This window comes from Pollachius pollachius (genome assembly GCF_949987615.1).
Source record: "Pollachius pollachius genome assembly, chromosome: 3".
Lineage (NCBI taxonomy): Eukaryota > Metazoa > Chordata > Actinopteri > Gadiformes > Gadidae > Pollachius > Pollachius pollachius.
This window is the reverse complement of record NC_136936.1, coordinates 11,500,292-11,523,451: the sequence shown is the minus strand read 5'-3', so window position 1 is coordinate 11,523,451 and position 23,160 is coordinate 11,500,292. Positions and strand designations below refer to the sequence as shown.

General features: G+C 45.5%; 1 protein-coding gene across 3 annotated transcripts in view; it reads left to right on the top strand.

Annotated features, from left to right (window-relative positions):
- frem2b (FRAS1 related extracellular matrix 2b) overlaps positions 1-23,160 on the top strand; it is a 92,022-nt gene that overhangs the window by 31,578 nt on the left and 37,284 nt on the right. For all 3 annotated transcript variants that reach the window (XM_079731553.1, XM_079731554.1, XM_079731555.1), the window contains exons 3-6: positions 2,890-3,036; positions 12,419-12,649; positions 18,399-18,524; positions 18,763-19,014. In XM_079731553.1, the coding sequence (XP_079587679.1) occupies positions 2,890-3,036; positions 12,419-12,649; positions 18,399-18,524; positions 18,763-19,014 (756 nt within the window). The remainder of the gene's footprint in view (positions 1-2,889; positions 3,037-12,418; positions 12,650-18,398; positions 18,525-18,762; positions 19,015-23,160) is intronic.

Genomic DNA, 23,160 nt, shown 5'->3' with positions numbered 1-23,160 from the left:
TGTCTGTCTATCTCTGTCCGTCTGCCTCTATATAGTCTGTTTGTTTTTTTGCTTGTCTTACTGTGCATTTGTCTCTTTCTGTTTGTCATTTATAAAGACATGAAAGGCATGTGTGTGTGTGTGTGTGTATTGGTTTTTTTCGAGGTAAGCAGCTTTTAGACTAGACAATCACTGTTAAATTTTTTATTTGACTGGATCATTTAACGTGACTAATCAAAAAATATAATCCCCCCAAATGATTTTGTTTTCAATGATCCCTATAAAAGGTAAACCTGGCCGACGCATTGAGTTTGTCTGGTGAATTATTCAGATGAGTTCTGCTCTCCATTATTATGTTCTGGACACGGTGTCCCAGATGTTCTCCACGTCGTCTTCAGAGGAAACACTTCACCTCACCTCCACCACCTCCTCCTTTAACTGTGTTCCACTTCCCTGCCTGTTTGTCCGTCTGCCTTTCTGTATTTCTGTCTGACTGTCTGTCTGTTTGCCCGGCCGGATCTATCGGCATACGTCTGTCTGTATTTCTGTCTGTCTGTCTATCTTATTTAATACGTCTGTCTGTCTCTTTGTCGGACTGTGTATCTGTCTCTATGTATGTCTGTCTGTATTGCTCTCTGTCCGCCTGTCTGTCCGTTCTTCTTATTCAAAGATTGAAAGAAAATACTAATAAGGGAAGAGAGGGAGAGATAGATAGAGGGGGGGAGAGGGAGAGATGGAAAGGGAGGAGGAGAGGGAGGAAAATGGATGGAGAGGGAGAGGGAGGGAAATGGATGGAGGGGGAGAGGGAGGGATGGATAGAGAGGGGGAGAGGGAGGGATGGATAGAGAGGGGGAGAGGGAGGGATGGATAGAGAGGAGGAGAGGGAGAGAGAACGATCTCTTGTTGTAATCCTTGTTACCTGACTTTGTGCCTTTAGCCGTTTGGTCTAATCTTAGCCGCGTGTTGTCAAAATCCAGGTTGTTGTTGTGTGTGGTGTGTGTGTGTGTGTGTGTGTGTGTGTCTTTGTGTGAGACGGGGGCATTTAGAGACATTTAGAGGGTGCAGTGATTAAAATGAAGCAAAACCTGCGGTGCAGGTGCACTGGAACACTTACACGCATTTACATAGACACACATGCATGCAAGCATTCATGCACACACACACAAACACCTACTCACTCACACACAAACACACAAACAGACTCATAAGCACTCAATCACTCCACGCGTATAAACATGCGCAGTCAACTGACTCACATACATGCAAAACCACAAACCTACATATTCATATTCAAACACACACAGGCACTCAAACACACATATACAATTTTACTTGCTTAGCTGTTGCCTGGCTATTTGTACCGTGGCTGTCAATGTTCTGGTTTCAGCCTGGCTACCAATAGCCTCAGAAGCTGTTGCTGCAATGATGTCATGGTGGTCTTTGTTCTGCTAGCCTTAGCTTAGTTAGCTGTGTCCTAGCTAGCTTGGTTACCACGTCATGGCTACCTTAAGCTTTGGTAACTATGTCCCGACTTGCATTGTTTTGGAAAGCTCTAAACCAGTTAGCTGTAGTTTATCTAGCTATTGCCTGGCTAATTGGGTCATGGCTAATTGTGTTACGGCTGTCTTCGGGCGGCAAGCTGTGACCTGGCTATCCTGCTAGATGTGTCATACCACAAATTGTTAAACATATTAAAGATACAGGAAAATATATTGCCCTTATATTATCATTCTGCCACCACCTACCACCAACCACCCAGAGGTCATTCTAGGTACTGCAACAGGAGGGTCCCTTCTGCATGAGCCCCACAAATAGATCAGCATGGCTGTTTCTTGTGTCTAACAACACAAAGCCAGTGGATTCTGTGAACAATGATGCCCAGGCGCCCTGCAGAGGTTTGTGTCTGTTGTTCCGTGAGCCTGCTGTTTCGTTGGCTAGTCACCTGAATCCCGTTCCCCCCTCTATTCAGAACAGCCCACAACACTCAACACTGACAGCTAGCGCATGGATGTCTGCTGTCACTCCGCCTCTGAGTGTTTGACTGCTTCTGCTCCTCTTTGTGTCCCCATGTGTGTGTTAGTCTTTGTGTCTGTCAGCCTGTGTTTTTGAGGGTTGATGTGGTTTATGGACATGTGTGTGTGTGTGATGGGGTTTGCAAGTGTGTGCATGCAGGAATGTCCATTTGTGTTATTGTGCATGCATGCATGCGTGTGTGTGTGTGTGTGTGTGTGTCTGGGTTCATGCATGCAATCCTCATGCATGTTTGTGTGCGTGTGCTGGCATGTGTGTGTGTGTGTGTGTTCTTTTGATGTTTGTGTGGCTCAGCTCTTTCTCTGGCCAGTGGTGCCCTCTAGGACTGCAGTCGCTGTCTTTGAGTGGTGTTTCAGAAGCCCAGGATGAAACAGTCCAGTTCAGACAGGAACCTGTGAAAACGCCTTTTATCTTAATTATAAATGAAGCAATTAGTCTCTCTTCTTCTCCCCCCTGCGTTCAGCCATCCGTGAAGTCCCCGACACGAGAGTCAGAGTCAACCCTAAAGTGTTAGGATAATGGTTCCAACCCAGGGCTAGTAAAACGGCACATTTTAAAGTGTTTTTAATTTCAATGTGATTAGCATGTTTTGAATAATAATTTGGCTGGCGAAACTCTGTCTTCCTTAACCATATGCTAATATTATAAAGCGCTGCATCACGGTCAGTCATAACAACTGGAACGGTGTTAGCTGAGACGTTTTGGAAACGACCAAGAGAGACTTGTGGCAACTAGCAAGAGAGACTCTGGTTCTGAAGCTTGTCAGGGGGAAATAAACTTCTCTCTTCTAAGTCCTGGGACTCTGGGGGTTGGAGAGAGAACAGCTCCTGGGCTGAAAAAGGAGTTTACTTTTGTGTGTTTGTTTATTTGTGTCTGCAGGCGGCAACCAGCTGAGGAACCAGCCGTTCCGTCTCAACTGGTCCTGGATCTCCCTGGAGACGGAGTTCTACGTGGTTGATGAGGAGTCTAAGGTGCTGGAGGTGGTTTTGAGGAGGAGGGGCTACCTGGGAGAGACCTCCTTCATCAGTAAGTCCAACCATCAATCTCGATCAATCTATTGATTGATCTACAAACTCTATTTGTAAAGCTTATTTTTGTGCAAAAGTGCAATACAAATTGTTTAACTATTTAGTTAAACAACTATTTAAAGGTCCCATGGCATGCTACTTTATGGATGCTTTAATATAGATATTAGTGGGCCCCTAATACAGTATTTGAAGACGTTCCCGAAATTCAGCCGGGGTGCAGAGTTACAGCCACTACGAGCCAGTCGCATATTGAGCTTTCCCCAAACGCTCTGTTTTGGTGTCTGTAGCTTTAATGCAAATGAGGAGGAGAGAGGCGGGTCAAGGAGGAGTGTGGGGGTGTGGCCCTGAGCAGCTTGCGGCCACGGTACCATGCGTTCTGTTTACAGTGGATGTATCGCAATGGCGAGGCGCACACAACCTTTGGCCGTGTTCTGTAATATTCTAGAACACTCCGGGTGCTCCGGCGGTCCTGAAGCTCTATATCGAAATAATATCATATTATACATAGATATCTATATCATATAATATATATTATCACAGCCAAAAGCTGCGATTGTTTCCCGCTTGAGCTCTCTTCTCGCTGCCGAGGGACCATCGCCTCAGCAGCGGGCAGCGCGTAGGCACCACCGCCTCCTACAGCGTCCTGCACACCTCCTGCAATGTTAGGCGGTGGTCCCTCGCCAGCAGGCAGCGGGGAGCGGGAAGCGGGGCTCAAGCGGGAGACAATTGCTGGCAACAATCCCTTTCTCCTCCATGTCGTGGTTCATGTACTTCAGGGAGTCAAAGCCAAAGTTCCTTTCCCCCAATTCCTTCTAAACCATGGCTGAGATTACCCAAACTACAGTCGCGTTGTGGAAATACCAGAGACGAGAGTCCAACGCGTTATGCGCCATAACACCAACAGCAGAACGGTTATCCAAATAACAGATAAGTATACAACACTTGCGTTACAGTCCTTGAGCTCTATATCTAAATAATATCATATATATCTATATCATATAATACATATTATCACGGCCAAAAGCTGTGTGCGCCTCCAGACGATAATATGAATCACACGACTGCGTCGGGTTCTCCGACGTCTCTGGTTCTTCCACTTCCACCACAATCTTAAATAGACTGAACCTTTGTGGCGGTGATTCTTTGCGGCGGTGGTGCTTTGCGGCGGTGGTGCCTCGCGGCGGTGGTGCCTCGCGGCGGTGGTGCCTCGCGGCGGTGGTGCTTCGCGGCGGTGGTGCTTCGCGGCGGTGGTGCCTCGCGGCGGTGGTGCCTCGCGGCGGTGGTGCCTCGCGGCGGTGGTGCTTCGCGGCCAGTGAGGCCACAGTTACCTTGAAAAAGTAATCCAATTACTGATTACTTAGTTACTTAACTGATTACTTGATTTTAAAAGTAACTAAGTTAGATTACAAGTTACTTTATTAGTTACATTTAGCTGCGACAACACCCCCTGCTGCCTCAAAATAAAGAATTACAATTGGTTTTGCCAATACTAACTTCCCCCCCTCCCCCCCTGTCAACAGTTGTTCTTCCACCCCCGCCCCAGCATTCGGCCCCCCCCCCCAGGGCCCAGCATTTGGTGCTACGGCCCTGGGTGCACACACTGACACACGGCTTTCAACTGCTTCCACCAACTTTTAATGCGTAGACAAAATATCACTGCGCGCTTTACGGGCCGGTCACCGGACACAACTCCACGTGCGTGATGTAAACAGCACGTTCTAGCGCTCGAGCTGCTCGGACCTCCCCGTGGGTTTAGTTCTCTGGCGATAACGTAGAGGCTCCTACGCGCTCTCTCTGCTGCCGTCGCTCCAGCGCAACACACACACACGCACACACACACGCACGCACGCACGCACGCACGTAGCACCGCGCGACTAATTCCACCGCTAATAACAACTGGTGGTGCGGACTCTGGAGAGTCAAGGTCGACCCTCGCCTCTGATAGATTGAAGTCTTTGGAGACTTACGCTTCACACGCACACGCACTCTCACACAAACAGGCAGACAGACAGACAGACAGACAGACAGACACACACACACCACTCCATCGCTCTCAATGCCAATCGGTGATCCAGTAAAAAAAAATAGTAACGCACAGTGACTTCGATGAGTAACTTTAATCTGATTACTGGTTTAGAAATGGTAACGCGTTAGATTACTCGTTACTGAAAAAAGTGGTCCGAGCCAAGTAACGCGTTACTGGCATCACTGTTCGCGGCGGTGGTGCTCCGCGGTGGTGGTGCCTCGCGGCAGTGGGCAGCGGGCAGCGGGACTCCGGAGGGAGACAACCGCGGGCAACATTCCCTTTCTTCTCCATGTCGTGGTTCATGTACTTCAGGGGGTCAAAGCCAAAGTTCCTTTCCCCCCAATTCCTTCTCAACCATGGCTGAGATAACCCCAACTACAATCTTGTTGTGGAAATACCAGAGGCGTCAAAGAACCAACGTGTTATAAGCCATAACACCAACAGCAGAACGGTTATCCACATAACAAAGAAGTGTACAACACTTGCGTTACAGTGTGTGTAATCACACACACACACACGCACATGTGGCGAAAGCTGGCAAAGCAGAGAAGGGGGAGGTGGCATCTCCCCTTATGATGACATACGGGGAAAATTAAAAAACGGAGCGTCTGAGCATTGTTTTTTCAAAGGCGGAGCAGAATGCCTAGTGCTCGTTTTACACCCAACAAAATTTCTAGCTACTGGGGGAGCACAGGTAGGCTGGTGGAACTCATATTAATGTTTGAAAACCTCAGAAAGTGAAAATTTCATGCAATGGGATCTTTAAAGAAAATAAAGTATATATTATTGAGGAGGTAGGGGGTGTCCTGCTCAACGTTATCTACAGGATCAACTGCAGACATTTCCAACACCCCTAACAACAACCTACCCAACATAATAACAAGGGAAATAACACAAAAATATCAGGAAATACAATGTCTTTAAAATAAGAAGATATCAGAGAATAACGGAGACACATTTGAGCGATAGATTTAGCTAAAATATTTTAAGGTTATGGTTCGATGTTAGAATTGGTTAACTTGTGATGCCCGAAGATGTGTCAGGCCTAGCCATGTGTAGACAGTGAAACCCTTTAGGGTCACCAAGGTCATGACCCCCAACCTTATAAACCTGAGAGGTTGTTGTTTAAGGTCCGGCTAGACAATGGTTCCAGACTAGTCCTTTGGGGCGTTATGTGCCCTCATGTTAGAGGTCTCACAAGGTCAACATTTAGTCGTTGAAACACCACATTTAATGGCATGCTCGGGTCGTTTGAGGCTGAATGGCCACTAGCTGTCTGTTTCGCCAGGGGTTAAAGAACCCGTGGAAGGCCTTCCAGAGCTGGTGTCCCTGAGCTAGTAGGAGTTAATTCTGCTAATACCGTTAATTAAGGGATGTGTGACAAACTGTAACCTGGGTTTACAAGGTCATAAGTATCAGAGTAGGAGGGGTTGACAAGCTGTGTCAGAGCAGTATCTTATGACTTACAGCACAGCGCTGATGAGACGTGTATATTTTTTGGTCAGCGGTTCATTCTTGTTCTCCCAGAATGATTCATTGAGATTAGGAAAAGATCAACGTATCATTTTTAATTGCGTTTAAGCGCATAGTATTGGAGCGTTAACTCACGATTAATCGCATTTTTTTAATTTTATTTTAAATTCACTCATATTGAAGTGAAATAAGATTATCAAATGGAATGACACATGATAATTCATACCAAATGTACTTCATAAGCAAAAACTAGACCAAGTGATCTTGAGGGAGTTTTATGGATTTACTCAGTGTGGGTTGAATATGAAACTTACGGAACACCACAGATTTGAGAATTGTAAACAGGCTGTCACATAGTATAATTGTAATCAGGCAGTCTCTTACGGCAAGTGTAATTGAATGTAAAGTAAGTGGAACTAAAATCAAAAATGAATTCTGCTATGAATGTTTACATTCTGTGGGAAAAACCTTTGAAAATCACACAGAAAAAGAAAAGAAAAGTGTGTTAATTCATTTTTATTAATTAATTTAAAATAAGATGTGTTAACGCGTTATTATCACGCTAATTTCATCGCACTGCTGCAACACTGAAATTTACCTTCAGGGTTTAATAGTGTTATCTTATCTAGCTTATCTTAAATAATCTTAATACATATAGGCAAACATAAGCCCATGTCTTGTGTTGTTGGCTGCTTTGAAGTGTCTGAGTAAAGAGGTATTAGTTATTTATTTAATATTCCCCCCATTTTATACACTGATTTATATATGAATCACTTACCCTGGTAGCTGAATACCTGGAGATGAAGATAAGTCTAACTTATTTCCTGTTATTGTGCCATACAGTGAGTTTTATTTGACTGTGTGTGCCCCTTAGCAGCCGCTAGGCATGTTATAATTCACCAAAGCCTATTATTAATATTTCACAACCCTTTTAGATTCTAGAACAACCAAATGTGTACATTGACATCCATTGCATTTTTTAACACCTTTCATCACTGCTCAGTATTTGCTGAAAATGTCATTCCTCAAAAAGCATCCTTACATACATATATATTTTCTCCTTTTTGTGGACACATCGGCTTTGAAATGGGGAATAATAGCACTTCACAAAAAACAACCTGATTGTCAGTTAAGTTACATTGAAAATCTGAGGCATTTGGTTGATGTAGGTATGATTTCAGAGTTTAAAGAGAGAGGAGAAAAGATAATCAACCCAAGGAAATCTCTCTACTTTCTTCCCTCTACGTTTCTTGCCATTGAGACGTTTAGCAATCACAGACCTGTGAGTTACATGGAAGATGGGTTTCGTAAACCAATCATGGAAGAAATGCCCTGATTTGTCAGAAATTACCCGGGACTAGTCTAAAATCCAAAAAGTCTCTTACAGAGGAATATGTGTAATCAACCAGAACAGATATTCTCACAGCACATTTCCCCCACTAATAGCTGACAGATGGGTATGGCATTTCTGAATCTTACCATGGGGACCTGTTCTGAAGTCCTTCACTGGCTCTTGAGTTCTTCACAGTGCCACAAGTTCTCCAGAAGTTCTTTAGAAGTGGTCCGTGTCGACACAGCCTCAGGAGGAACACAACACAAGAAGGCCTCGGTGTACCGTAAATTGCCGATCCCCCGTGCCCACTTCAAAGATACCGCCGCAGAGTCACCATAGCACCCTAAACGCCCTTCCTCTCCTCAAATTGAATCTCCCTGCTCTTCGTTTTATTTTATGTGCTATTCCTTACGGGTGGTGTTGAATATGGTGGAATGGTGTTTTTGAGGAAGATGGTCTTTCCGTTAACCCTGACTGGGTTACATACACCAGAGCTGCATGCCAATCCCCTGACTCACCCAATCACACCTCTGCCCGGGAGCGGAGATGAGTCACAGGACCAGAGAAACCGAATCAGGGGTGGAAGCTTCTCTCCCCGGAAGGTGCTTCAGCCTCCTGCCCCACAGCCAACGGGGGATCTAAACTGGAGGCCGGGTGACGCTACGCCATGTTGACTAGACAGCGAGGGAGGGAGAGAGAAAGGGGGGAGGGAAAGTTAGTAATTAAGATATTTAATAACTAACAATGGACGCTATACAATTATTGACATTCACCCATTCAATTTCCTACACACATTCATACACCGACAGCGGTTACAGCAAGACATGGCCACTGGGATGTGAGATGCGGTGATTTAAGTGGAGGGTACGTGAGCAGGGCTTGTGCTAGTTGGTTGGAGGTGAACTGGGGTGATGGGATTGGAGAGTGATGTGATTGGGGGGGTGTAAACTGGGGTGATGTGAGTGGGGGGATGTGAACTAGGCTGATGTGAGTGGAGGGGGGATGTGATGTGAGTGGGGAGGATGTGAACTGGGGTGATGTGAGTGGGAAGGATGTGAACTGAGGTGATGTGAGTGGAGGGTTGATGTGAGTGGGGGGGTTGGGAGCGGGGGGGGGATGATATGAGGGGGGTTTATGTGAGTGAGGGATGATGTGAGAGGGGTTGATTTGAGTGCTGTAAGGCGGGGGGGTGGGCTGTGAGTGATGTGAGCAGGTGTGGTTGCAAGCGGGGGTTCGTGGGGGGGTGATGTATGTGTTGGGATGGCGGGGGGGGGGGTTGCCTTGGTGATGCGAGAGGTGCATTGTGACGGAGACACAACCCCTCGTTGTCTCGCTATGCGGTGGGTCTTTGAAGAGGAGAGAGTCCATTTCATCTCAGCACACACGTGTAGGAGTCCGCTGCTCCTGTCATGGCTGGCATATCAAAGGACGCCCTTTCCACCCCCCTCTCTCTCTCTCCGTCTTTCATCAACAAATGAAATAGTAATTTAGTTCTACACCGACCTCGACGGCTCCCCTTTCAGCTGTGTAATCCCTCTGTTTGGTTTCATATCGCCTCCCCCCACCCCTCTCTCTCTCTCTCTCTGTCCGGCAGTCTCTCACTCTCTCTCTCTGCATGTCTCTCTTTGTGTCTTTCTGTATCGGCCTTTCCTTCTGTCCATCCCTTTTGTTATTTTGTTTACTTTCTCATCCTCCCTCTACCATTTAATCTGCTCTTGGCCTTTCGTTTTGCTGCAACTTTCATTTAATCATTGATATTTATTTATTTATTTATTTGTCTATTCATCATATATCTTTATCTTATAGACAAACACTTTTATAGAGTGTGTATGTGTGTGTGTGTGTGTGTGTGTGTGTGTGTGTGTGTGCGTGTGCGTGTGTGTGTGTGTGTTTGTCTGTGTGTTCTCTGTGTGAATGTGTGTGTGTGTGTGTGTGTGTGTGTGTGTGTGTGTGTGTGTGTGTGTGTGGTTTTGTGCGTGTGTGTATCTGTTTTTGTGTTAGGTTAGCTAGCTGGTTTGTTGGATTCTAAGTAATTGGTTATTAAGATAGTAGGCTAGTTAGTAGCTAGATAGCTAGGTACTAGGTGAGTTACTTAGTGGTTAACTTAATTGGTTACTAGTAAAATAAACTTATTTGACAATGTGTGAATACTAAGCACAGTTTTAATTATTTCTGAAACAATAGAAATGTTGTTGAGCATAAGTTGAGAGCTCGTATAATACATTCATTCACCTCTAAGGAAACTCTTCTACTGGAGACAGAACAGCTTAGCTAATTACCACCCTCGATAGCTGTGTGTGTGTGTGTGTGTTTGTGTGTGTGTGTGTGTGTGTGTGTGTGTGTGTGTGTGTGTGTGTGTGTGTGTGTGTGTGTGTGTGTGTGTGTGTGTGTGAGACACATTTCAAGGCACTTTGTTCCCAAATCTGCAGATGACTAAAAATGTTTTTCATCCATCATGGGATTCTGTTATTGTGTGTGTGCTTTTTTACAAGGTCATTGAAGTGATTTAAATTTGGAGCGATTTCAAAATCGAACTTTGTTCAGGTTTCACATGAACTTTAATTAGCATAAAACTAAACACATTAAAGCTCTTGGGAACATACAATCTTATTATTTAATCTATTCATGAATTCACAAGTTGTTGTGAATTCCACCATCGTCTACAACGTCTATATAGAAATATAAATATATCAATATTAATATAAATTCAGGTTCCGTGGGAGTAGGGGTGTGTGTCGGTTTAGCTAATCGTTTCAGAATCTCAATTCAGAAAAGGAAGAAACGTTTAATTTCTCCGAGCTATAGAATGACCAGTCGACACCAAATTAACCTCGCCCACTATATTTATATATTTATAATTAGGCCATTTAGCTGAAGCATTCGTCCAAAGCGACTTACAACCATTCATACACCGACTGCGGTGTCAACCACACACGGCGACAGCCAGCTCGTCGGTAGCAATTAGGGTTAGGTGTCTTGCTCAGGGACACCTTGACACTCAGCCGAGGCTGGGGATCTAACTAGCAACCTTCAGGTTACAGTGTTCCAGTGCCCACTAGAGCCCTCAGGTCACCAGGAAGCTGCAGACTCACTCTGTCCAGGGTTTAACCGCAGCACAGAGAAGCAGCTTTTAGATTGGATCTACCACCACATATCTGGAACTAACTTCCTCAACATGTGAGATCTACCTCAATGGTGTACATACCTACTTTTAAATCAGGGCTCAGGGCTTTTAATTGAATCCTCCGCACTTAGTATAATTATGATTTATCTTCTGATGCTTTCATTTGAAATGTATCCTTTCATTTCTTTAATTTTTTTACATAGTTGTCCTTAATCTATCCTTAATCCATGGACAACAGATGTAAATTAGCCTTGTGGCTGGAATCTGGCTCAATTATATGTTGTGCATTTTCCCTGTCAAATAAACGTAAAATAAAAATGAAATAATCGAGTTAATCCTTCCTCCCCAAAAAAACATTCACCTTTCAAATCCTGATGTAGGAGCAGGAGGCCATTCTCATGGACATATTTTACTTTCGCAACGATGGTCAGAAGTGGTAACATTATTTCTGTATCAATCCATTACAATAAAGATGTGCTTGGAGGAAGGTTTGCAGGCTGTATGACTTCCTGCCCAAATTCCCAGACCAATGAAACCACTTACCGTCCAATAAAACTGGGAGGATAAACAAAAGCTCTTTAAAAGTATTTTTGTTTAGGAGACATAAAAGTGATTTTAGAACTGGGGGGTTAAAATCATGTTTCATTCCTAGCAATGGAAACCACTGTGACTTCCATTGTGTTGGAAGGAGTGCTCTATGAATACAATTATACCACAGTGTTGATGAATATTTGATTCTGATTGGTCTTTAACGTTCCAAGGGTCTGCATTATGTTTAAACAGCAGGACAACTCTGCCTTTTAACAGTTCTGAATCAATGTAGTACAAAAACAACAGCAACCAAATATAACTATCGACCAGATGTGTCCTTCACAATGCAAAAACAATCTGCTCAAAGCACTGCGAAGAATAAATGAAATTATTTTAACTTCAGCTGATTAGGTCGATAACAATCCAATCACATTATTGATGAAAGTCAGTTATACCCTATCATTGTTAATAACTGTGGTATAAGCGGATTAAACCACTCCGGGGTGTCCCGGAAAATAGTGTATTTTGAGGGGGGTAATCAGGACACCCTGTTCTGGTCTAGTCCTCGCTTAGGCTTGTCTTCGTCATGAAGACCCGAACCTCCTGGACCGAATACTATTGATACTGTTTATACTGTTTTTCCTGTTTGCCCTGTTTGTTCTGTTTGTCTTTACTTTTGCATTTACTATAGCATATATTTCTGTTTTCATTAGAACTACTTTGCATTTTTATTGTTTTGTATTATATACGGTGTCTTCCACTGCTGCTGTGCTGTAGCAAAGGGTTTGCCCCTCCGGGGGATTAATAGAGTTGGATCTATCTATCTATCCACTAACCAGAGGGAAGGTTCTCCTGGGTTCTTCCATCTCTCACGTCCTCTCGTGGCCCAACAGGCATCGGCACCGTGGACGGCACCGCCACGAAGGACAGTGACTTCCGGGGGAAGTCCCAGAAGCAGGTCCAGTTCAACCCCGGTCAGACAACGGCCGTCTGGAGGGTCCGCATTCTGTCGGACAGCGAGTACGAGGAGTCGGAGAGCTTCCAGATCGTTCTGTCTGAACCCGTCATGGCGCTGCTGGAGTTCCCTGAGAAGGCCACGGTGGAGATCCAAGACCCAGGAGACGGTCAGTAGTAGAAGCAGATAATAAGATAGATAATAATCAGAATCATCATCGTTGTAGCTAGAAAATGTCCTCAGAGGAGCACAGAATCTGATTGATGGAAGTGGTTCTGGCTTGGAGGGAGCCCATTGGCTGCTCTGAGCTGAGTCTGATGACTTTTAGAGATTTAATAGAAAACAGGAAATGGGAGGGGCTGGGGGCTGCCATGTCCACACCCCCTTTTGTCTGATTGGCGTGAAAAGTTAAACACTTTTTTCTTTGCCCATAACCAGCCTACCCACCAAATTTATTGTAAATCCCTGCTCATCTTTTTGCGATATCGTCCTCACGGAGACACTGAAAGGGCAAAAACATAACCGCCTTGGCGGAGGTATGAATACATTTTACTGATAATGAGCCTTTCATTGGGATCAATATCAAAGCACTGGAGGTATTAGAAGTAGAATACCTCTTGTTTATCACCTTCTGGATGCTTACTGAATACTGTTTACTATTCAGCAGACGACGATACTAAAGGCGACTCACAGTGAATACCAAACCAGGTCACTAAGGAGTAGGTAGGGCTTAGACAGTGAATACAGTGACAGGTCATTAAGGAGCAGGTGGGGGTAAGAAAGTGAAAAGAGAGACACGTCATTGGGTAGAAGGTAGACAGGTCATTAAGGAGCAGGAAGGGTGTAAACAGTGAATAAAGGGACATGTCATTAAGGTAAAGGTAGGGGGTTCACAGGGAAAATACATGTCATTAAGAAGCAGGTAGGGGTGAGAGTGTGAATACAGAGACATGTCATTGAGAAGCAGGTATGGGTTAGACAGTGGATACAGAGACAGGTCTCAAAGAAGCAGGTATGGGTTAGACAGTGAAAAGACATGTCAAAAAGTAGCAGGTAGGGGTTATACAGTGAACAAAGACAGAGGTCATTAAAGAGCAGGTAGGGGCGATAAGACAACTTGCTTTCGGAGGACTACGGTGACAGACTGTTAACATTAGGGGATCAAACCAACGGGCTGGGGGTCCACTACACTGTCTTGCTTCCCTGTCATTGAATTGGATTGCAATTAAATTAAATACAATTGGAGTTGTTTTATTTTGATAGATTTGGAGTAAACTCCCACCACTCATTCAAACCGTATGCATAAACATTGGCATTTACGAGTTTATTTGGTGAGTTCAGCGTCTTCTCTGGTCTGGCCAGAGACACATGGTTCATCACGGCATGCAGAAAACAAAACCAACAACAGACTAGCTAGGGAATGTTAATGGCTATGCAGACGTTGTTGTTTGTGTGTTGAACAGAACAACTTGCAAGGAGAAGAATAGAGGCAGCAGATTGTGTCTAGCAGCGGGGAAACTGCCTCGCTGCTTCCTGCATGAATCGAATCCGAATAAAATAATCTACAATTGCGGGTTTATGCTAATTCACATGTTTGCTTGGTGCTTTTTCCCCCAAAACACAAAACACTCTAACACTCTGAGTGTTATTATAATAACTGGCAGCTATCCTTTTTATTTTTCGAGGACTTTCAAATCGTTGCCCTTTTTACTTGAACAGACCTCGTATTATGCTGGTTTATCTAAACCTATATGTATATTTACCTTTTCATTATACAGTTTCCAACCGAACCCTGTTCCAGCTGCCCTCAAGGTTAGCGCTATGTTGTTGTGCCTTATTATGATGCAAGGTACCGGTTGGATTAATTAATTCATTTTATTTGTGTCTGTGTGCCGTAGAACGTGGAAGCCGTAGGGGAGCTGCGGTCCTGGCGTGCTGGGTTTATAATTCATGAGCCGTGAAGCCGCGAGGTGTGAGAGCAGAGAGCTATGGTTTATAGATCAGGGCAGGTGCCGACCACATCGTTAACAAACCCGGGGATAAACCTGCTGAGGGAAGGGAGAGAGGGGGGTCGGGGAGGAAGTCAGGGTGGGAGGCAGATACCGATATCTGACTCATGGTAGTGACAGAGAGAGAGAGGAGGGAGACAAGGGAGAAGGAGGTGGGAGGGAAAGGGAGAGGGGCCAGGGGGGGATGCAAGGAGGGACAGAGAAAGGGGGGAGCAGAGGGGAGGGAGGAGTAGGTGGAGGAAGTCAGGGTGGGAGGCAGACACCGATATCTGACTCCTGGTAGTGACAAAGAGAGAGGGGGGGGAGAGAATGGAGGAGGAGCGAGGGAGCGGGAGAGAGATAGAGGAGGGATGGGGAGAAAGTGGAAGAGGAGAAGAGAGGAGATGAGGAAGGGGGAGAGAGAGAGAGGATAAAGAGAGGGGAGACGAGGCTGGAGGTGAGATGGACATGGGGATAAGGGTAAGGAGGGCATGGGAGAGGAGGGGTGATGTGGCGTATAGGTGTGGGTAAAGTGATGGCAGGGCTGGTGATTGCGTAGACCACGGGTGAGATGATGTGGGGTGAGGTAGGCTGGGGATTTAGGGGAGACATGATTCGGGAGGAGGCGGCGACGAAGGTGGTCAAACGGAGGAGACACACTTGCTAACGACTCATGATGGCTCCGATGGGGAGAGCCATCACCCAGCTGTACCCTGAGGAAATCCAAATGTGTGTAGTGTGTAAATATATGCAAATATACATTACGCACAGACCTGTATCGTATTACATGCAGAGCGTCTGCTTGTAATACGCTTGATAAATGCCAAGGGGATGCGCCTGCGTCTATTTGCTCTTTTCCTAGATAGCATTCTCTCGTCTCGATAGCATTCTCTGCGTGTCTGGGGCCGGGGGGGGGCTCCGGCGTCCCCTGTGGGACGCTCCGAGTAGCCGATGCGCTGTCTCTGCGCGTTACGCTGTGAATCAGTCATCGGCCCGAGCGGGGAGTGTGTTTAGATAAGCGGGGAGGAGAGAGAGCCGATCCCAGGTTCTGATCAAAGAGCCGGGGAGCGATGCAGGAACTCAGGAAAGAGGGCAGATATTTAATGAGATTTCTCATTAAGGCTCTGCGTGTCAAAGAGCCGCAAGCCAGCCGCCTTCGACCGGCTCCTCCGGTGCTGCCGGGGCCCACTCGCGTCAGATAACCTCCATGTTATCTCCCTCCTCCTCCCTCCTCCTCTCTCTGCTCGCCCCCTCGCGGGCTGCGTTGAACGGGTCGGCTGGCAGCCCCTCTCAGTATCTCCTGGAGAGGCCCTGCACCCGGGGGCCAGCCGGTGGTGGAGGGCGAACATTAACCCGGTTCTCCATTCTGCGGCAGATAACATCGGGCGCTGTTCGGCTTCTCTGGCATTTTTTTTTTGCGATCGAACACAAGTACAGAAGGAAAAGTAGAACAAGGCAAAGCAAACAGAGCATGTGGAGGAGCACTGATCTACAGCTTATGTAAATAAAAAATAAGTGTATAGATAGGGAAGAATTTACATGCATACCTTATGGTCTTTCTGGTGTAATTTATGCACACTTTTATATGCAAATGTGCTTTATTTACATTTATACGTTTTTTGAATGTAAGCAACTCTTCCGATATCTTTATTGCCCAGCGGTACTTCTGTATTCAGATTTTTTACCCACATTTATTCCTCTTTTTCTGTTTCATTATGTTGAGGAGAGCAATTCTAACTGAAATTATTTCCCCCAGGATCAATACCCAGAGATTATCAAGTATTCTCAATGTGAATCTATATGTCAGTGATATCCATATGCATATATGTATATATATATATACATATATATACGAATATGTTCTATTTGACTGATATCTACACTGATATGTGTAGATATCTCATAGATACATGTTATATGAGACATGTCTCTCACTATGCTGTGTTCCTCCACATGTTCTTTATGACTGATACATGTTATATGTGACATGTCTCTCTCCATGCTGTGCTCCTCCAGAGTCCAATGTGTTCCTTAACATGTTATATTTGACTAATAGATGTTTTATGTGACAAGTCTCTCTCAATGCTGTGCTCCTCCACATGTTCTATATGACTGATACATGTTCAGGAGCGGCTGGTGGTGATATTGGGTAGGGGGGCTAACAAATGCATTAAGCCTAGGGCCAATACCCATTAATAGTTTACGCTGCAGAAACAACAAAATCCCATCCGAGGTACAGTCCAGAATTACAGCACCAAGTTACAGCAATTAATAATGCAAAAAATTAGAGAAGTAGGCTACAAACATGTTCTGATGGCTAAAGTTTCTCTCACTCACTCACTCACTCACTGACTCACTCACTCACTCACTCACTCACGCACGCACGCATGCACGCACGCACGCGCACACACACACACACACACACACACACACACACACACACACACACACACACACACACACACAACAAAACGTGTTCGCACTGTAACGACTGCCAACTGCACTGTTTTTATCACAAACATGAAGCAAGCATCATGTCCTGAATAAATTCAATATCAGGCCTCGAATCACAACAAATATAATGCAGGGAGACAGCAGGCAATGGAAAATTTAAATGATTTTCCAAAATCAAATCCGAAGTACAGTCCAGAGATACAGCACCAAGTTACAGCAATTAATAATGCTCTACAAAAAAATTGATAAATAGATTACAAACATGTTCTGATGGCAAAAGTTTCTCTCTCTGTCTCACACTCACTCACACACACACACACACACACACACACACACACACACACACACACACACACACACACACACACACACACACTACAAAACGTGTTCGCACTGTAATGACTGCCAACTGCACTGTTTTTATCACAAACATTATGAAGCAAGCATCATGTCCCGAATAAAATCAATATCAGGGCAGCTTTGGCCTACCTTATTTGAAGAGATCGACGGCCTTTCTGAGTCGCAAACAGGTTCATGTTTCTTGATTTAACAGGACGCATGTTTTAAATCCACAACCCCTTGTTGGGTCCAAGGCCGATGTGCCCCCAGTCTCTTTATTTCTTTTTTTTCTTCTAAAGACATCAACGAAAACGGATGGGTCAGTAGTTAAGTAAATTAGCGCTCGCCATTGTTGTCAACACTTTTTTCTCCCGCCTCCAACAGTGACAGTCACCAGTGAGAGTCACTATCACTGTTGGTCTGGGCTATATTCATTTAGCCCAAATAGTCTCTAAATCAAGGGGGTATGTCATGACACCTGTCAATCACGATTGGACGACACCGAGTGTGGGCTTAGAATAGTCTTTTCTAAGCCCACACTCGGTGTCGTCCAGAAAAGACTCAGAAAATACTTTTCTAAGCCCACACAACATATCTATATGTATCTCCTGCGTTTTTGTGATTATTTGGTGCTGTTGCTTCTCCCGTTCAACCAATTCTAAGTTTTAGTAATTATTATATTTTAATATTTTCATAATTTTAATAATGTTCTCATGTTTATTGTAAAAGATAGGGAGGGCTTAGCCCCACTAGCCCATTGATACCAGCCGTCCCTGTAACATGTTATATGTGACATGACTCTCTCCGTGCTGTGCTCCTCCACATGTTCTATATGACTGATACATGTTATATGTGACATGACTCTCTCCGTGCTGTGCTCCTCCACATGTTCTATATGACTGATACATGTTATATGTGACATGACTCTCTCCGTGCTGTGCTCCTCCACATGTTCTATATGACTGATACGTGTTATATGTGACATGACTCTCTCCATGCTGTGCTCCTCCACATGTTCTATATGACTGATACGTGTTATATGTGACATGACTCTCTCCGTGCTGTGCTCCTCCACATGTTCTATATGACTGATACGTGTTATATGTGACATGACTCTCTGTATGCTGTGCTCCCCAGAGTCCAGCGTGTTCTTCCCCTCGGCGCTCTACAACATCCAAGAGGACGTGGGGGACCTCCTCATCCCCGTCCGCAGGGGCGGAGACGTCAGCCAGGAACTCCTGGTCGTCTGCTACACCCAGCAAGGTTTGTGTCTGTGTGTGTCTGTGTGTGTGTGCATGTGGGAGTATGTGTGCGTGTTCGTGTGTATGTGTGAGTGTAATGATGCTCAGGTGTGTGTGCGTGTGTGTGTATGAAAAATGCTTCAAATAAACTCTCTGTAAGCCTTCATAACTCTTGTGTTGTGGTGTGTGTGTGTGTGTGTGTGTGTGTGTGTGTGTGTGTGTGTGTGTGTGTGTGTGTGAACCTGTGTTCGTAACCATAGCGACAGCAACGGGCACTGTCCCCACCTCGGTCCTCTCCTACTCGGACTACATCTCGCGCCCGGAGGACCACCGCAGCATGCTGCGCTTTGAGCGCGGCGAGGTGGAGAAGGCGTGCCGCGTGGTGGTCATCGACGACTCCCTGTACGAGGAGGAGGAGAGCTTCAACATCGGCCTCAGCATGCCTGTGGGGGGTCGCCTGGCAACCCACTACCCCACAGCCAGGGTCACCATCCTGCCCCATGCAGAGGACGGTAAGACCTCAGGCACTTCAGCGCCCTTAAAGGGTCACCTGGCGCTTCAACGCCCTTATAGGGTCACCTGGTGCCTCAACGCCCTAATAAGGTCACCTGTCACCTGTCACCTACCGCTTCAACGCCCTTATAGGGTCACCTATCACCTGGCGCTTCAACGCCCTTATAGGTCACCTGTGCCCTGGCGCTTCAACGCCCTTATAGGGTCACCTTGCTCAACCACGCCCTTATAGGGTCACCTATCACCTGGCGCTTCAACGCCCTTATAGGGTCACCTGTCCCCTGGCACTTCAACGCCCTTATAGGGTCACCTTGCTCAACCACGCCCTTATAGGGTCACCTATCACCTGGCGCTTCGACGCCCGTATAGAGTCAGTTGTCACCTGGCGCTTCAACGCCCTTATAGAGTCACCTGTCACCTGGCGCTTCAACGGCCTTAAAAAGCCAGGGACCCCAATGTTTCAAATGGAATTTGGACACTATGTGATTTAAGAAAATATGTTTTGGGCTGAGAGTTTTAGGAAAGAGGGGGCCGTGTTATCCCCATGGTTACGCTCCACACCAACTTTATGTTCTTATTTTAGTACCGTTGTTGTGTAAATGTTATGAGTGTTGTAATATGCAATGTTTTACATGAAATCCACCACACTCCATTGCATTATACTATAGGTGTCCGGGAAGCCTAACACTTGGAAGTGGGTATTAAGTAAGTTTCTGCTTAGGTGAAGCTTCAATATCTATGCACACTGTGTTTGAAAAGCCCAACTTTCTTGCGAAGCAGAGAAAGTTTACAAAGTATTTTGGGGAGAATCGCTAAGACATCAAATTTTACTTCTATTTTACCCTCAATTGCAGGCTTTCAGTTATACTGATAAATGGCATATATTACTATGTTGACGATCATATAAGACAAAGGACCACAGTAAAACATAAAAAAAGTGGTTTGGGTTCACTGGCTCAGGTGTTCCAATGCCCGTATTTGGTCAGCAAGCAGGAAGCTCAGGTGTTCTAATGTCCGTATTTGGTCAGCTAGCAGGAAGCTCAGGTGTTCTAATGCCTGTATTTGCTTAGCTTGCAGGAAGCTCAGTACTTCTAACACCCTTGTATCGTCAAGGAAGTAATATATTGGGGTTAGGTAATGATGGTTAACTTTTGGCTAGGCTATGTTAAGGTTATGGCTAAGTAATACATCTGTAATTGTTAGGTCATGGTTATGTTTTGGTTATGTTATGGATTCAGGAATGGTTCATAAGTGGTTGTTAGGTAATGGTTGAATGATTATTAGGTAATGGTTAAGCAATTGGTTATTGTGAGGTAATGTTATGAGTTATTTTTCATAAACCTTTAGGTTAGATAGAAGTTAGGATAAAGGAATAGTGTGGTAATCAGAAGAAGAAGAACCTTTTATTTTAGCTAGTACACAACAGTATTGTTTTTCTGCATTGGAGCCATGATTAGCTGCAGCACTTGGAGCAGTGGGCTGCCCTTTTCACAGCACCCTGGGACTCACTCCACATCTACTGCTGCTGCCTTGGTCAAGAGCTCAGGCAGGGGTATTAACCTGCAATGTATGTCTAATGGTGTGGAGGAAACTGGAGAGCCCGGAGGAAACCTGTGTTAACACAGGGAGAACATATATACTCCCCCCGGCCTCGAACCCAGAACCTTCTTGCTGTGAGCCAGCAGGGCTAACCTTAATATTTAGGTAGTGGTTAACTGATGGTAAGGAATGGTATTCCTATGGTGAAGTCATGGTTAAATCATGGTTGTGTATATATGGTTATGTATTGGCTAGGTAATGTTGAAGTGGTTTAGTTATGTCTTGGCTGGGCAATGCTTAAGTCATGGTTAAGTCATGGTTAGTTGAAGTCCAAGCGCACCCTAACCAAGCAGTGTGCTCGCCACCTGGTTTCTACCAGAGAGATGTTGCTCCAGGTGAGGAGCAGGACTGTGTGGTTGTTTGAGTGTCAGGGGTGCGTGTTGATGTCAGCTCTTCAGACTGACAAGATTTCATTAAAGTGGTGTGAAATGCTTGCTTTGCTCAACACCTACACTCATTTGTGCTGAACTTATTTCATCTACATTTTAATACCTCCGACAAATATTCTGAGCGGATAAAAAACACATTTGGATTTATTTTTTCTGGTTTTTGATTTACACATAAAGCCACACTTTAAAAGTGAGGGACGGACCTTTATTGGGTTTTGCTGAAGACTTACTTGTGTATTCCAGCACTTTCCGCTCCTTTATGGATGAGCAGCAGAACTTTATGCATGATGCACAAAGCCTTAAATTGGTTTCTGTAAGTTATAATTACAGGTTGAAATTATGCATTTTCTTGCAGTACAATTTGAAGAATGGACAATTAGTGTGCGTGTGTGTGTGTGTGTGTGTGTGTGTGTGTGTGTGTGTGTGTGTGTGTGTGCGTGTGCTTGTGTGCACAATCCTGAGGTCTCTCCTCTATCTATTCTGTATCTTTCTCTCTTTGCCTGCATTCACCCTGCCTTCCACAACACACACCTCCCTAGACAACAAAGCGTATTAATATATATATATATCAAGTAATCAAGCAGGATTGAGCCTTTTATCCAAAGGGATATTTCAAATTCAGATACATGTAATCAGGTGATAGGAGCTGGTGGGGGTAGGGCTATCTTGCCCAACCAGGCCTACAGGGTGAACGGGGATCGAACCTGGTTTCTTCCAGCTGGAAGTGGAGCGCCCTTTGCCCCGCTCCGCTATTCCCCGGCCCTGTAGCGGGGGAAGGGTCTGTCTCTTCCCATGAATAAGAAGCACTCCTCAAAAGCCGGATTGTTGGAGTGGTACAATATTTAAATCAGGATTCCACAGTTTAATAACCCGAGCCGTAAAGGCTCCTCCGGTGTGGAGGGAAACCTTTTATGTACCACGGTGAAAAAGAAAAAAAGGAATAGGAGCAAAGTTTGAGTTTATTTGAGGTCTTCTCCGACCACCCTGAAAGAGACGCAAAGTTATTGCGTAGCCATGCTTTTTTTTTCTGCTCTCTTCTCACTTGAGTGATATGGATGCAGTTTTAAACAGCTGTTATAATATCCAGTAAGGTGTAGAAAAACAAGGCTTAATATCCTAGATATAATTGTGCATAGATAAAGATGATGCTTCCAGAATAATCATGTCCTTTTTTCGTCATTTCTAGTTTTGACTTCTAGATTACAGTTTTGAGGACAATTCAGGGAGCGGTCTTCCAGGCGCCAGTTCATTTGTTTGTTCAGCTCTACGGTAGCGGAGCTTGTCGCAGTAATACACTCAAACTGTTGAAATGATTAATCTTTGTTTTACTGAAGTAACATCATGCGGACAGGATGTGATGATGGATGAGGAAAGTGAGATGAAGTGTCACTTGTAGATTTGACATCCTCCTCTCTGTTCTCTCTTCTCTGCTCCTCTCCTTTCCTCTCACATTTCTTCTCCCCTTCTCTCTCTCCTCTCGCTCCCCAACCCTCTTCTTTGCTCTTCCGCCCCCTCCTCCCTTTCTCTTTCCTCCTTGTCTCCTCTCCGCTCTCTTCACCCCTTCTCTCCTCTCTTTTCCTGCCCTTCCCTCCTTTCCCCATCTCCTCCCATCTCCTAGGCCTCTAGTCCCCTCACTTCTAAGTCTACAAACATCACCAGATGAGTTTCACCTGTCCTAGGTAGGAGGTAGGGCAGGAGAGGGGGGGGCATAACGTGTTTGGAATGCTCTCCTGCGTGGCGTAACCCGAGACCCGACCCTTGACCTCCTCCATGCACGGGGGCATTGGCTCGCGGATCCCTGGACAACTGTTGAGACAAACAGGTTTTTAATAGGGAGAGGAGGGACAGGGGGCAGGGGAGGGACAGACGGGAGAGGAGAGAGAGGTGGGAGTGGGGGAGAAGGTGAAAGGGGGGAGTGATAGGAGAGAGAGGTGGGAGAGGGGGATAAGGTGAAACGGGGGAGTGATAGGAGAGAGAGGTGGGAGAGGGGGATAAGGTGAAACGGGGGAGTGATAGGAGAGAGAGGTGGGAGAGGGGGATAAGGTGAAACGGGGGAGTGATAGGAGAGAGAGGTGGGAGAGGGGGATAAGGTGAAAGGGGGGGAGGAGGGAGATAGGAGAGAGAGAGGGGTGTGGGGGAAAAGGTTAGAGGGGGGAG